Here is a 14289-nt window from a genome sequence, read left to right as displayed (position 1 = left end):
CTGGTTGAGAGTGTGTGTGCACCTCTTTTTTCCGTCTTGCTCTGTTTGACTGTCTCATTTGTTCTCTCTCTCCTTGTCTGTCTTTCCCTCACTCTCTTTCACCCTCCCACTCCCCCTCTTGGCTTTAGTTCCAGGGCAGAGGGTATCCTATACTTAGATGAGAGCGCTGGATTCCTGTCCTCATTATCTGCGGTAACTGCGGTTGTTGATGGTGGAGACATCAGTGATCTGATGTGACCCTCTGTCTCCCCACCTCTTAATCTCCAGCCTCATTTCCTCTTTGCACAGCACCCTGCAGTATCTGCTTACCCTCTGCCTCTTCTGTCTCTCCTCTCCATGGTGTCAGGCCTGCAGTTCCTTTGATTCGAATCCCCCTGATCAGAAATGTTGGCATCTCCACTGCTCGTTGCACCAGGAGAGGTCCCATACTAAATAAAATATTTTTTTCATTTTTTCATGAGTTAATATAATTGAGGCTTTATGTTCTGAACCACCCAACCACCCTTTCTGAACCACCCATCCCGGTACCGGGATAATTGTCATCAGCAACGCTGAATAGCATAGCGCCACAGACAAATAATATTACTAAAAATATTTATAATCATGCAATTACAAGTGAAATATACCAAAACACAGCTTAGCTTGTTGTTAATCCACCTATGGTGTCAGATTTTGAAAATATATTTTACAGCGAAAGAAATCCAAGCTTTTGTGAGTGTAGTTTTCAATGCTACATCAGCTAACCCCAAATTAGCATAGTCACGAAAGTGTGAAAAACAATAAAATTCATCGCTTACCTTAGATAATCTTCGGAGGGTTCCACTCAGGAGACTCCCAGTTACACAACAAATCTTCTTTTTGTTCGATAAATATTACTTTTATCACAAAAAAACGCCATTTGGGTTGTGCGTCATGATGAAAAAAACGACAGCCTCATTCCGGTCCTGAAAGGAAGACGGAAATTTCCAAACCTATCAGATTAAAAAATATTACTAAAAATATTTATAATCATGCAATCACAAGTGAAATATACCAAAACACAGCTTAGCTTGTTGTTAATCCACCTATCGTGTCAGATTTTGAAAATATATTTTACAGCGAAAGAAATCCAAGCTTTTGTGAGTGTAGCTTTCTATGCTATAACAGTTCAATGTAACATCGATAGGTTTAGGCTACTACATGATACAACATTTTCCCTATACCCATCATGAGGTTGCTACAACCTAGCCTATGAATGTAAGTTTACAACATAGGTACACACAGGTCGAGAGCCAGACGGTGACATTCAATACCGCCTTGCGGCAAGAGTGTGCCTGCATCTGGGTGTTATCATTAGTCCAACAGTTGCAAACGTTTCTATTGGACAAATTCAGGTATGTTTGTTCCGTTGCTTCCGTTTAAGAAACTTTTTTTTTTCAACAGAATCGGCAGAATAAATACATCCCTGATCATGCGTAAACAGAGTTCACTCTCATAACAGCCGCGTTGTATTCCTTCTCTTCCCTTCACTTGTGGACTTCAATGCACAACACATCAGCTGTATGTGACCAGGCGAAAAAATGTTTCCAAGCCAAACCTCAACAAACAGCCTACATCGTTGTCACCATATTAACTAAAGTAACGTCATAGTCAACATAGCTAATAGAACTAACGCGTTAGTAAACCTGTTATAATCATGCAGTAACCTTAGTGTACAGTCAGTAAGCAGTTACACCGGCGGGCCACGGTGGCAATACATGAGTAATACCAAAAACTTACCTTGACTTGAAAGAGTTCCAGTGTTGTGTTGGAAAGTCATAGCCAGCTAGCTAACACAGCATCCCTCTGTTTTGAGCATTGCATTTCAGTAGGCTACACTAGCTAGCTGTATTTGCTAGCTAAGTAAATGAAACTGAAAGTGAAAAATAACCTCTCTCGCTTGTCCTTCATTTTGGAAGAAATTAATTTATAAACTGTTCAACTATTGTCTTTCTGAGTCAACTACTTACCACATGCTAAGCACTGCAGTGCTAGCTAGCTGTAGCTTATGCTTTCAGATTCATTCTCTGATCCTTTGATTGGGTGGACAACATGTCAGTTAATGCTGCAAGAGCTCTGATAGGATGGAGGACATCCTCCGGAAGTTGTCATAATTACTGTGTAAGCTTATGGAAGGGGGTGAGAACCATGAGCATCCTAGGCTTTGTATTGACGTCAATGTAACCATAGGAGGACGGAAACTAGCTGTCCTCCGGCTACACCATGGTGCTACCTTAAAGAGTGCTGTTGAGGCTACTGTATACCTTCTTTGCAAAATAGTGTGTTTTAATTAGTTATTTGGTGACGTGATTATATTTAGTATAGTTTTATCTAAAAATTCACTGAGGAGGATTGTCCTCCCCATCCTCCTCTGAGGAGCCTCCACTGATTCAGACCCCTTGACTTCTTCCACGTTTTGTTACGTTACAGCCTTATTCTAAAACGGATTGATGAGGGAATAAAAAAAAATACATCTACACACAATACCCCGTAAAGAGAAAGCAAAAACAGGTTTTTATAAATGTTTGCAAATGTATATATTTTTTACTGAAATGTCACATTTTGTTTAGTATTCAGACCCTTTACTGTGCGGGGCTGCCTTAATCGACAACCACATCATCGGCGCACGGGAACAGTGCCTTGCTCAGGGGCAGAACGATAGATTTTTAACTTGTCAGCTCGGGGATTCGATCCAGCAACCTTTCGGTTACAGGCCCAACGCTACTGCCCGCCAGGCTACCTGCCGCCCTTGGGGACCTTTAATGCTGCAGAAATGTTAATGCTCCAGATCTGTGCCTCAACACAATCCTGTCTCAGAGCTCTTCCTTTGACCTCTTGGCTTGGTTTTTGCTATGACATGCACTGTCTACTGTGGGACCTTCTATAGACAGGTGTGCGCCTTTCCAAATCATGTCCAATCAATTGAATTTACCACAGGTGGACTCCACTGAAGTTGTAGAAACATCTCAATGGAAACAGGATGCACCTGAGCTCAATTTTGAGTCTCATAGCAAAGGGTCTGAATATGTGTGTAAATAAGGTATTTTTTATTGATTTTTGTATATAAATTTGCACCATTCCCCCCCCCCCCCCCCGCTTTGTCATTATGGGGTGCTGTGTTTAAATGTAGGATTTATTTAATTTATTCAATTTTAGAATAAGGCTGTAACATAACAATGTGGAAAAAGTCAAGGGGTCTGAATACTTCCCGAATGCACTGTATGAGTAAGGTTATGGTCCTCTCAACTCCTCTCTCATTGGTCTGTTCAACAACAGAGGGAACGGCCAACGTGTGTTCAGAAGCACTGCATTTGAGGTCTCTGGGTAGCAGCTGACATTAGTAGCGATGTGTGGACATCTGAATGACCCACAGTTTCACCAGCTCTCCGGGTGGCTGGTCTCAGACAATCCCAAGAAAACGGATGTGGAGGTCCTGGACTGGTGTGGTTATACGTGGTCTGCGGTTGTGAGGCCCGGTTGGATGTACTGCCACATTTTCTAAAATGACATTGGAAGCAGCTTATGGTAGAGAAATGCCCATTCAATTCTCTGGCAACAGCTCTGGTGGACATTCCTGCAGTCAGCATGCCAATTGCACACTCCCTGAACTTTACAACATCTGTGGTGTTGTGTGAATAAAAATGTAAATTTTAGAATTGCCTTTTATTGTCCCCAGCACAAGGTGCACCTGTGTAATGATCATGCTGATTAATCAGCTTCTTGATATGCCACACCTGTCAGGTGGATAGATTATCTTGGAAATGCTCACTAACAGGGATGTAAACAAATTTGTGCACAAAATTTGAGAGAAATAAGCTTTTGTGTGTATGGAACATTTCTGGGATCTTTTATTTAATCTCATGAAAGGCGTTGAATTTTTTTGTTCAGTATATTTTAAGTTTAGTTTTAGTCTTAAAATATCTTTCAGTCTTAGTCACATTTTAGTCATGTTCTCCTTCGTCGGTTTGTTATTATCAGTCGACTAAAAAATCTTTAGTTTTAGTCACAGCCATTTTAGTCACATAGTTAATGCATTTTTTCTAATAAATAATGAATATTTAGGTTACCTCCTCACCATCATGTGCACATTCAGATAGCCTTGTCCAGTATAGGCCTACTATCCCCTTGTATACATTAGCTGGCAACATTGATATTGAGGCAGATTGTAACAAATGCCAGCCATAATTAACCATATAGACTATAACGCCATGGCTACTGTTTAAACATTTTACAGCTCAAATTTTCTCCCCATCATAACTGTCAAGGGGTTCAATAATATCAGTGGCTTCCTTGAAAAGGGGAGAATTTGAGCTTTACAAAAATGCCAGAAGTATAACTGTACTCCTAATATTCAACAAATAGCATTTATTTTTCCCATATAAAAAGCAGCCACAACTCGCATTTGCGGACCACGTTGCCAGAGCAGCAACACAGCTGAATGAATAACAGTGTACATGGGAAAATAGAGATTCTGACGTGATCAAAGAAAAAATAGCCTAGATGAAATAAGAGAAATTTAACATTGTTTCTAGTTGAGGTTAGGTACAAGTCCAGTATCCTGGCTTCGCATCAGTTCAAAAGATTGATGAGTGATGGAAGTGACCGCCTGGGAGCTGTGTGGGAGAGCTGGGCAGATCAGCTCTATCAACCACAGAACTGAACATTTTCAATTCTGACAAAAAGAGGATTGTATGGATTGATTGGACAAAACCTATGAAAAGGAGCTTCATGTCAAATGTTCTTGTTTGGTAATAATTACAAAGTAATTTGTAATAGTTATCATTTTTTCAAGGGTGTCTCGTCATAGTTTTAGTCAGGAAAAATAGGTTGACGAGAGTATATATTTTTTTGCCATAGTTATTTTTGACGAAATGAACCCAGCTTTCCACTAGTACTGAGAGACCTCAGATGGGCAGAATGTCCATGCACTATCACTGTCAATCAATTATTGGCTAACACTCTTGCCTACCGGTAGTCTAGGAGGCAGTTTGTAGCCGCTGGCACATCTGTTTGATATTCAGAGCCGTTCACTGGTTTTATCTCACTGCTGCCATCTTCCCATGATCCAGCTACCAGACAAGCTCCACTTCACCATAAGACACCAAGACAGTGGGGGCCAGATAAGGTCATTTTCACTAGGCACAGTCCCCTGAAACTATTCTGGGTTCAGATGAGGTAGAACACTGACGGATGGAGAGAAAGAAGGGAGGAGGAAGGTAGTAGGGTTTATTTGTTCCCCTCCTCCCTCCCTTCTTCGTGATTGATGTGTTAAGACTGGTCTGATCCAGGAGGAGAGGAGAAGCAGAGGACTGGCGTGGTGGTGTATCAGTACGGCAGTGTGTCAGAGTGGGCTCCTCACAGCTTGTTTGATTAGAGGGCTGTGGAGCAGACTGCTCTCTCTGTCTCTCTGCAGGATTAGTCTGACACCTCTCACTGCCACAGCTCTGAGGGAAGCACCATTCTATCTGCTGTGACAGAAGACACTGGAATTGGATCACACTTCTCACAGCGTGAGTGTGGTGTATAGACCCTACTGTTTGAAGAATGTCTATACATTCAATGGGATTCTGTATTCCTTTAACTGTCTCATTGTTAATTCATGATGGTGGTGCCTGATAATGGGATTTTTCAAAAGGGCCTTGTCTTTTATTCATAAAGGGGCATATAGTGTATCACCTCAAAGAGAAATGTGCCTACAGGAATGTATGTGGGCCACTTTAGGGGAATCTCTTATTTCTCTTTCCCTACTTTGGCCATGATTAAATTTCAGTCCACACGTGTGTGTGTGTGTGTGTGTGTGTGTGTTTTTTTGCCTGTTCACTGGGTTTTCCTCCATTCTGCCCATTTCCCCATGCGGAATGAACATGCTTTGGTCAATTAATTTGTGTGCACTGTGCAGAAGCTGGCTTTGGTGTGAGATGGTCTGTTCTTAATGTCGTCCCATGGCAGCAGAAGTAGACACCTGTCCCTCCAGTGCCTCAGTCAGAGTCGCCTCCACACACCTCTACTGTTTCATTATCCAGGCTTGGCTTTGAAGATCACGGGCCGAGTCGACCATACTCACGCCCCCTGTTCTGGGAGCAGCTGTGGTCCTCTGTGTCGCTGCCAAGCGGCCTGGGCCGTGTGTGCAGCAGTGTTCCAGCGTCCAGCAGTTACAGGCAGCGCTGTGGTCCAGCCAGCATAGGCAGCCTTTGAAGTGTGCGCTAATAACCTCTCCTGGGCAGCAAGAGGAGAAGAATGAGAATGTGGCGCTCTGTTCCAATATGGAAATGGGATATTATCCATACGAAGCAGCACTCTTAGAATAGGCTACCCCTCTCTCATAGACATTGAGTTTGGCTTCAAAGGGTGAATGTACTTTAATGTAGCTATTTCAGGAGTAATTGGCATGTGGAGAATTGGCCCTCCCTCCATCACTAAATTGCTTTTGGGCATGAAAATAGCATGGAAATGTTTTTTTGTGGTATATAATTTTGCTAGAGTATATTATCTCTTGCCCTGCTTATCTCAGCCACTCCTATGGTTTTATTTAAGAAGTAAGGAGAGAGTGTGAGGCAAGACCGAGGGGAGGGACGGAAGAAGTATACGGTATATTTATGGTTCTGAGAGAGCGGGAGGGGGGAGGGGACAAGGAGAAAAGGATTACAGTGAGGCTCTGTATGTAGAGTGAACTGTTGTCAACCCCACAGCCTCTAGTAGGGATTGGTCTCAGTGATCCACGCAGTACACGTGTGTTGAGATAAAAGAATGGAGGAAATGCCCCTGGAGGGAAAAGTAGAGTGTCTAATGTATGCAGATGCTTGTAATTTCAGACGGCTTGATGCCCTTTCGGGTACTATAGCTTTTAAGACCTTTGTGGTCCGATCAAGGTACAATGCTATTTTAATGTAAACAAATTGACAAGACTTTCAGCATGCTTCTAGGGAAGGACATTCAACAAGCACGGCACTTACACAAATGACTGATTGGCTGAGAGAAATTGGGGATGAAAAGATTGTGGGATCTGTTTTTGTTCGACTTCAGTGTGGCTTTTGACATAGTCTGCTGCTGGAAAACCTATGTGTTATGGCTTTACACCCCCTGCTGTATTGTGGATAAAGAGTTACCTGTCTAACAGAATACAGAGGGCATTATTTTAATGGCCCTAGTTTTGTCGCACCTGGGCTACTGTTCAGTCGTGTGGTCCGGTGCCACAGAGGGACCTCGGAAAATACAATTGGCAAATGTACACGTAGAGCTAACATTAATAATATGCATGTAAATCTCTCATGGCTCAAAGTGGAGGAGAGATTGACTTAATCACTACTTGTTATTGTAAGAAGTGTTGACAAGCTGAATGCACTGAGGTGTCTGTTTTTAAGCTACTAGCACACAGCTTGGACACCCATGCATACGCCACCAGAGGTTTCTTCACAGTCACCAAAGTCAAGAAAAGACTATGGGAGGTGCACCGTACTACTTAGTATAAAATGGAGAAGGATGGATGGATTGAGAAGGCTGGAATGGACAAAGCCTGTGTTTACTGAAGGCTGGTCGCCAAGGCTGGGGAGAGAGATGAAAATGATAGATTCCCTATTTGAAAATGTTTTTTCTAGTTTCAACTCCTTGTTAGGTTTTAAAGGGAAGTCACATTGTTGCACTTTTCAAACCAGTGACCTTGAGTGTGGCCTTCGAGTGTGGCCTTCGATGGGTAGATTTTGGTTCTGAAACGCAAGCAAAGTAGCAAGCTAGACCTCAGGCATTTTACATTGGTAGAATATGACTGTGGCTCCGTAGGGTGAAAGCATACGAATCTTAACCTTTTGCAGTGAAGAGTAGCCTATAGCCTACATGGAATCCAATCCATGGGTTTACCTTTGACGCGCCGAGCATGATTTTAACCTACAGTAGTAACCTTTGCAGTTGGCTGAATGTCTCTGTAAGACCACGGCTGCTGTGAAGACAGGATCTTCCATCTAGATGACCCTGAGGTCAACATATATCACTGACCACCAGAGACCTCCCAAGAAGTGAGCAGTGGCAAGTGTCCAGGTGGCCATGTCTCATGGTGGTCTAACAGAATTGAGCACCCTGATGCTTGTGAATGCTCCTCTTAAGAGCGACGAGTCAATAAAAGGTTTGAGGTGTTGGAGGGTGTGTGTGGGGGATCATCCCAGTCCTTGGAGATCCTAGCTGTTGTAATCCTAGCTGTGTGCATGTCATCTCTTCCCTTCCAAATTCCTGTGTCACTATCGAGTGTAAGTTTCTTCCATTTCTCTTTTGATACAGATCTTTTTGATGTTTTCTGATTTCAGGAAGGAAGTGCAGTATGAAGATAATGAAAGCAGTCCAAAACAACCTTTGTCATTCGTCTTTCGTCTCAGAAACATGAATTAGGCTATTTCAGTGTACTGGCCAGCTTTTCAGATCTAAGCCTGTAACACTAATCATTAAGTCAGTGTATTTAAACATGGTGCTTAAGAAGAAGCCTGTTATGTCAATCACAGCTATTTCGAGGATTGTGTGCATGTCTGTGCATGTTCGTTTGTGCTCCTCTATTGCAGTGATCCCTGAAAAATTAAAGGAGAGCCGCACACTCTAGGAGCTCAGATACAATAACTTAATATATGCAGTGATCCCTCGTGGCCTTGGCCATAACGGTGTTTCCACTAACATTTATCTCATAATTCATTTTACCGACACAAAAAGATCCCACCATGTCGAACGAACAAATTTTGTCTGCATTTATAAAATTGGTATGACTTTACTCGCATATAAACTGAGGATGGAAACGTGATTAGTATGATAAACCTTGGTCTGAGACAGTCTGCTTCTCTACCGTCCCCCCCAATCTAAGGAATGGTCACACACAACCATAGTACAGTTCAATGGCCTTTGGAGGATTTTACACAGAAACTGGTGAAGCAAATTAAATTACCTAAAACTTTAATCATAAACTAATATCAGAAATATGCCTACCGTCTGTTTCTAGATGGAAGAACGTTGGGCCATCAGTCTGACCTGTCACCTGTATGTCCTTTACCTGTCTCTTCTCACCTGTGTCCTCTTTCCTCGCCATAGAGCTGCCAGAGAACTGGACAGACACGCGAGAAACCCTGCTGGAGGGCATGGTGTTCCAACTCAAGTACCTGGGCGTCACGCTGGTGGAGCAGCCCAAAGGAGAGGAGCTCTCTGCAGCCGCCGTCAAGAGGATTGTTGCCACGGTCAGCAACACACACACACACACACACACACACACACACACACACACACACACACACACACACACACACACACACACACACACACACACACACACACACACACACACACACACACACACACACACACACTTGACCTTCTATACTCACACTCATCCTCTCCCAAGGAGTTCTGCACCCTATCCCCCCAAAATGTAAACTCCATTCTATATAGATTCCCTGACCTTTAAAGGCCCTTTTGACAATTTTTCCAAACATACAGTGGATGGTGATCTATTCCTTATAATTTAATACCCGTATCACCACAGTATAAAACAGTCCCATTTATTTTCCCATTAAGTTGTTGCCTTCATTTGAACAAGATGCAATTAGTACTGATGCATCTGTGTGTTGCTTTGGCCAGGGTTATTTTACAGTAACAGAAAGGCTTATTGTTAATAAATCTGTCAGCTCCACACTAATTAAATTAGGGAACGCTGATCAGCCCCAGGGCACACAGGACAGAGTCTCATAGGTGACTCACTCTGCTCTCTGTCGCCACCCTGACCAGACTAACAAGGTCCTGACAGTTAATACACTAGGTAGTGTTGTTTTGGACCCAATACTTATTGTATTGACTGGTTGAAAGCAGGATTTTAGAGAATGGCTTAAATAACTGCCTTGAGTCTTTCTACTGCTGTCCTTCTCCTTTCCGGGTGTAAACAAACTCTGTTGTTGATTGCTCTGCCCAAGGCTCTCTGTCGACATTGTTAAGCACCGGAGTGGTGTTTGTGTGTTATAGAACTCTAACAAGCTGCTTGTCTTGACTCTGTGTGTTATAGAACTCTAACAAGCTGCTTGTCTTGACTCTGTGTGTTATAGAACTCTAACAAGCTGCTTGTCTTGACTCTGTGTGTTAGGGATATCATTAGCAGCTGAGGGGTCTGGATGCATCCCTTCAGACTATAGTATGAAGTTGTCTAATAGATCTGTTTCTCCAGTATAATGATGCATTGAAGCTAGAAAGCTGTTATCGGCCCCCAGGGTTTTCTGAATCATGTGTTTTGTTTCTCTGAGGGAAGTGTGTTTAGGCTAGGGCGTGTTGGTTTGATTAATACCTGCTGGTGTCAAGGCTGTGTTTTGGGCAGTGTCAGCACTGGCAGTGTCAGCACTGGAGGAGGTAGCAGAAGTGTAAATGGACAATCTAGATGTGTACTTTTAGCAAAGATTTGCACACTGGCAAGTGTCACAGATGTTTGTGATTGCATGAGTTGATTTTAAATATTTAATATTGTCTGTCTGTCTTTCTAGGCCAAAGCCAGTGGCAAGAAACTCCAGAAAGTGACATTAAAAGTGTCCCCTCGAGGAATCATCCTCTACGACTATGCCTCTAACCAGCTGATTGAGAACATCTCCATATACAGGTTAGTGCTCATGTCTCCCTCTTTGTTTCTCTCTCTCTCTCTCTGCCTTTCACTGACGGAGAAGAAGATATACTCATGCTCTGGTTGTGAGCAGCTGAAATGTGAAATTCTATCAGGCCAAGTTCATAATTTTTTTACTTGCAAAAAATAAATAAAACATTTCCCACCAGAATCTCCCTTCCCTTCCAAGACCCTCTCATCTATCACGTTGAGCCTAAAAGTGTTGGGATTTGCGGTGATCTCCTCTCCCTCAAGAGGCCTCTACAACATCTGTGTGTCTGAGCCCTCACCTGGGGTGGGAATACTGACAAACGGGCACGCACGATAGCACACGTGCGCAAGCACAACACACACCCTCAATTTCACCTTTCAAAAACATGTGAGTGTGACTTGTAACTGCTTAGGTCAAACTTCAATCACTTTTCTAACATTCCACATTTATGAGAAGTGGAGTTTTAACTGGGTCTCAAGGCCAGAACTTGGATCACTCTCACAGTGACAGAGGGGTTGGCAGAATCACAACCACGTCGCTCAACTCTCCATCATACTGAAGCACTAACTATCCAGCTGTGACCCAATGTAATGGTGTTGGTTAAATTTAAAGCAAACATTATTCACTGGGGTCCTCCTCTCCAGGCATCCGCTAGAGAAGATGAACGAGCAGGAAATGAAATGGATTTACCTAGACACCCAATTTTACAATGCTCTCACTCGAACATCTGTCGGAAATCTCACAGCGTCACGTTGTGCAGCTGTGGGCTTTTATAGCAGAATCCTTTTACACGTTGCCTTTTTATATCACTGAGTCATTAGTAAACTAGACATTTGATCTCTGCAGTGATGTTGACAGTTTGAGCAGCAGTGTACTGGTGTGGAAAGGAACAGGGAGGGCAGATGGTCATTCATTATGCCCGTCATCCCACTGCTCTGGGTCCCCATACGACTGGCCAAACCACCTGTCAATCAGGTCTTGAGGTGATGATATCACCAATGATGTCATTTCTCTGAACATCTGCAGAACAGAGCATGTTCCAGGGGAAAATGTTAGAGAAAGAGCAGAACTGTTGTTAAGAGTCCAGGTCCAATCCAATAATGCTAAAACACAACAGGCCCAGGTGGGCTAGGCGGACACAGCAGGCATCAGTCTTTATGGCTGACATGAAAAAAGACGAGGTACGCTGTGGATCAACTACAGATAATGTCCTCAAGTTAAAACTCTCCGCCTGGATCTTTTGAGTGGCTCTCCACCCGCACGCTATAGTGTGTGGGCAGAATCTATGTGGAATTTTTTTGTTTTTTTAAAATGTGGAAATGAAAGATTTAAGGGTCTAAATCTGATTGTAGTGTGCTTAAAGGCTTAGTGAAGATGAAGTTGTGTGATAGCCTTGTCTGATCCGCAGGGACTCTTAGATTTTTAGGTTTTATTCAAACTAGATTGTCTCTCTGTGATCCCCCCCTCAGGATATCCTACTGCACAGCAGACAAGATGCACGACAAAGTGTTTGCCTACATCGCCCAGAGCCAACAGAACGAAACCCTGGAGTGCCACGCATACCTCTGCACCAAGAGGAAGGTGGTGAGTCCGTGTGTGCCTGTGGGCCCTCTTTCAAATAGTCTCCCTCCAAGGGGGGTTTGTGAATGATTGTGCCACTCCTTCTTTCCTTCCCCTTGTTAATTTAGCTCTGGTCCAAAGGCCACACTTCCTCCCAGCTGCATGAAACAACTTGTAATGAAAAGGAGAAGTTGGACTGCGCAGTAGGGAACGACACCTAGGTTAATGTTCCCTCGTCAAGTAGGCCCTAGTACTGCTCTCATCCGTCATCAATGGATTTTCTTCTCCCCTCTTGAAACACTTAGCCAACATATTTTTGTCATACTTATTGTGTTTATCTCCCCCTGCCTCACTTTCTCTCTCTCTCTCTCTCTCCCCCAGGCCCAGGCAGTGACGTTAACAGTGGCCCAGGCCTTCAGAGTGGCGTTTGAGTTCTGGCAGGCCGCCAAAGAAGGTAGGCATGGTCACCCCGGACGACTAGAGAAGTGGGATTGCTGACTGATATTCTTTGAGCGTAATCGTTCTTATCCTCCTCTCTCCCTTTCCTTCCCCCCTACTCTTTCATTCTTTCACCGTGTTGCCTCTTCTCTTTCAGTACACACTTCATTCTCTCCTGTTCACATGCAATGCATGTAGCTATTCTCTGCAACAGCTGCATGAGGGACAATCACGTGGAGTTTCTCAATCCCACCATAGTTCCTGTACTATGTGGCAACATCAATTCCCCTCTCTTCCCTCAACTTGGCCCTGACCACTCAGAGGCATGTGAAATAGTTAGCTCCCCAACAGGAAGGTCCACATTTGATTAAAACAGTGCCTCTGTTGGCACAACCAGGCCAGAAAGGAGAACCTGGCTTAGTTCAGTAAACCCACTTTATTAAGGGCAGATTACTCTGGTTAAAGGCTGTTATGTTAAATGTGCAACCAGAGGGGAAAAAACGCTCGACCACCTTTACTCCACACACATAGACGCATACAAAGCTCTCCCTTGCCCTCCATTTGGCAATTCTGACCATAATTCTATCCTCATGATTCCGGCTTGAAATCAAAAATTAAAGCAGGAAGCACCAGTGACTCGGTCAATAAAAAGTGGTCAGATGAAGTAGATGCTAAATAACAGGACTGTTTTGCTAGCACAGACTGGAATATGTTCCGGGATTCTTCCGATGGCATTGAGGAGTACACCACATCAGTCACTGGCTTCATCAATAAGTGCATCGATGATGTCCTCCCTACAGTGACTGTACGTACATACCCCAACCAGAAGCCATGGATTACAGGCAAAATCCGCACTGCGCTAAAGAGTAGAGATTCCGCTTTCAAGGTGCAAGACTCTAACCCGGAAGCTTGTAGGAAATCCTGCTATGCCCTCCGAACCATCAAACAGGCAAAATGACGATACAGGACTAGGATTGAATCATACTACACCGGCTCCGACGCTCATCAGATGTGGCAGGGCTTGCAAACTATTAGACTACAGAGGGAAGCACAGCCGAGAGCTGCCCAGTGACACGAGCCTACCAGACGAGCTAAATTACTTCTATGCTCGCTTCGAGGCAAGTAACACTGAAACATGCATGAGAGCATCCTCTGTTCCGGACGACTGTGTTATCACGCTCTCCGCAGCCGATGTAAGACCTTTAAACGGGTCAACATTCAAAAGGCAGCAGGGCCAGATGGATTACCAGGACGTGTACTCCTAGCATGTGCTGACCAACTGGCAAGGGTCTTCACTGACATTTTCAACCTCTCTCTGTCTGAGTCTGTAAAACCAACATGGTTCAAGCAGACCACAGTAGTCCCTGTGCCCAAGAACACTAAGGTAACCTGCCTAAATGACTACCGACCCGTAGCACTCACGTCTGTAGCCATTAAATGCTTTGAAAGGCTGGTCATGGCTCACATCAACACCATTATCCCAGAAACCCTAGACCCACTCCGATTTGCATACCTGGACAAAAGGAACACCTATGTGAGAATGCTATTCATAGACTACAGCTCAGTGTTCAACACCATAGTGCCCTCAAAGCTCATCACTAAGCTAAGGACTTTTGGACTAAACACCTCCCTCTGCAACTGGATCCTGGACTTCCTGACGGGCCGCCCCCAGGTGGTA

General features: G+C 43.8%; 1 protein-coding gene across 2 annotated transcripts in view; it reads left to right on the top strand.

The window, feature by feature from the left end:
* The window catches only part of LOC120060267 (low density lipoprotein receptor adapter protein 1-B-like), a 91832-nt gene that overhangs the window by 41582 nt on the left and 35961 nt on the right, over positions 1-14289 (top strand). For both annotated transcript variants that reach the window (XM_039009446.1, XM_039009447.1), the window contains exons 2-5: positions 9079-9221; positions 10509-10621; positions 12083-12197; positions 12555-12627. In XM_039009446.1, the coding sequence (XP_038865374.1) occupies positions 9079-9221; positions 10509-10621; positions 12083-12197; positions 12555-12627 (444 nt within the window). The remainder of the gene's footprint in view (positions 1-9078; positions 9222-10508; positions 10622-12082; positions 12198-12554; positions 12628-14289) is intronic.

This window comes from Salvelinus namaycush, chromosome 15 (genome assembly GCF_016432855.1).
Source record: "Salvelinus namaycush isolate Seneca chromosome 15, SaNama_1.0, whole genome shotgun sequence".
NCBI classification, from domain to species: domain Eukaryota; kingdom Metazoa; phylum Chordata; class Actinopteri; order Salmoniformes; family Salmonidae; genus Salvelinus; species Salvelinus namaycush.
The sequence above is the reverse complement of the archived record's forward strand: the minus strand, read 5'-3'. Positions and strand labels throughout refer to the sequence as shown.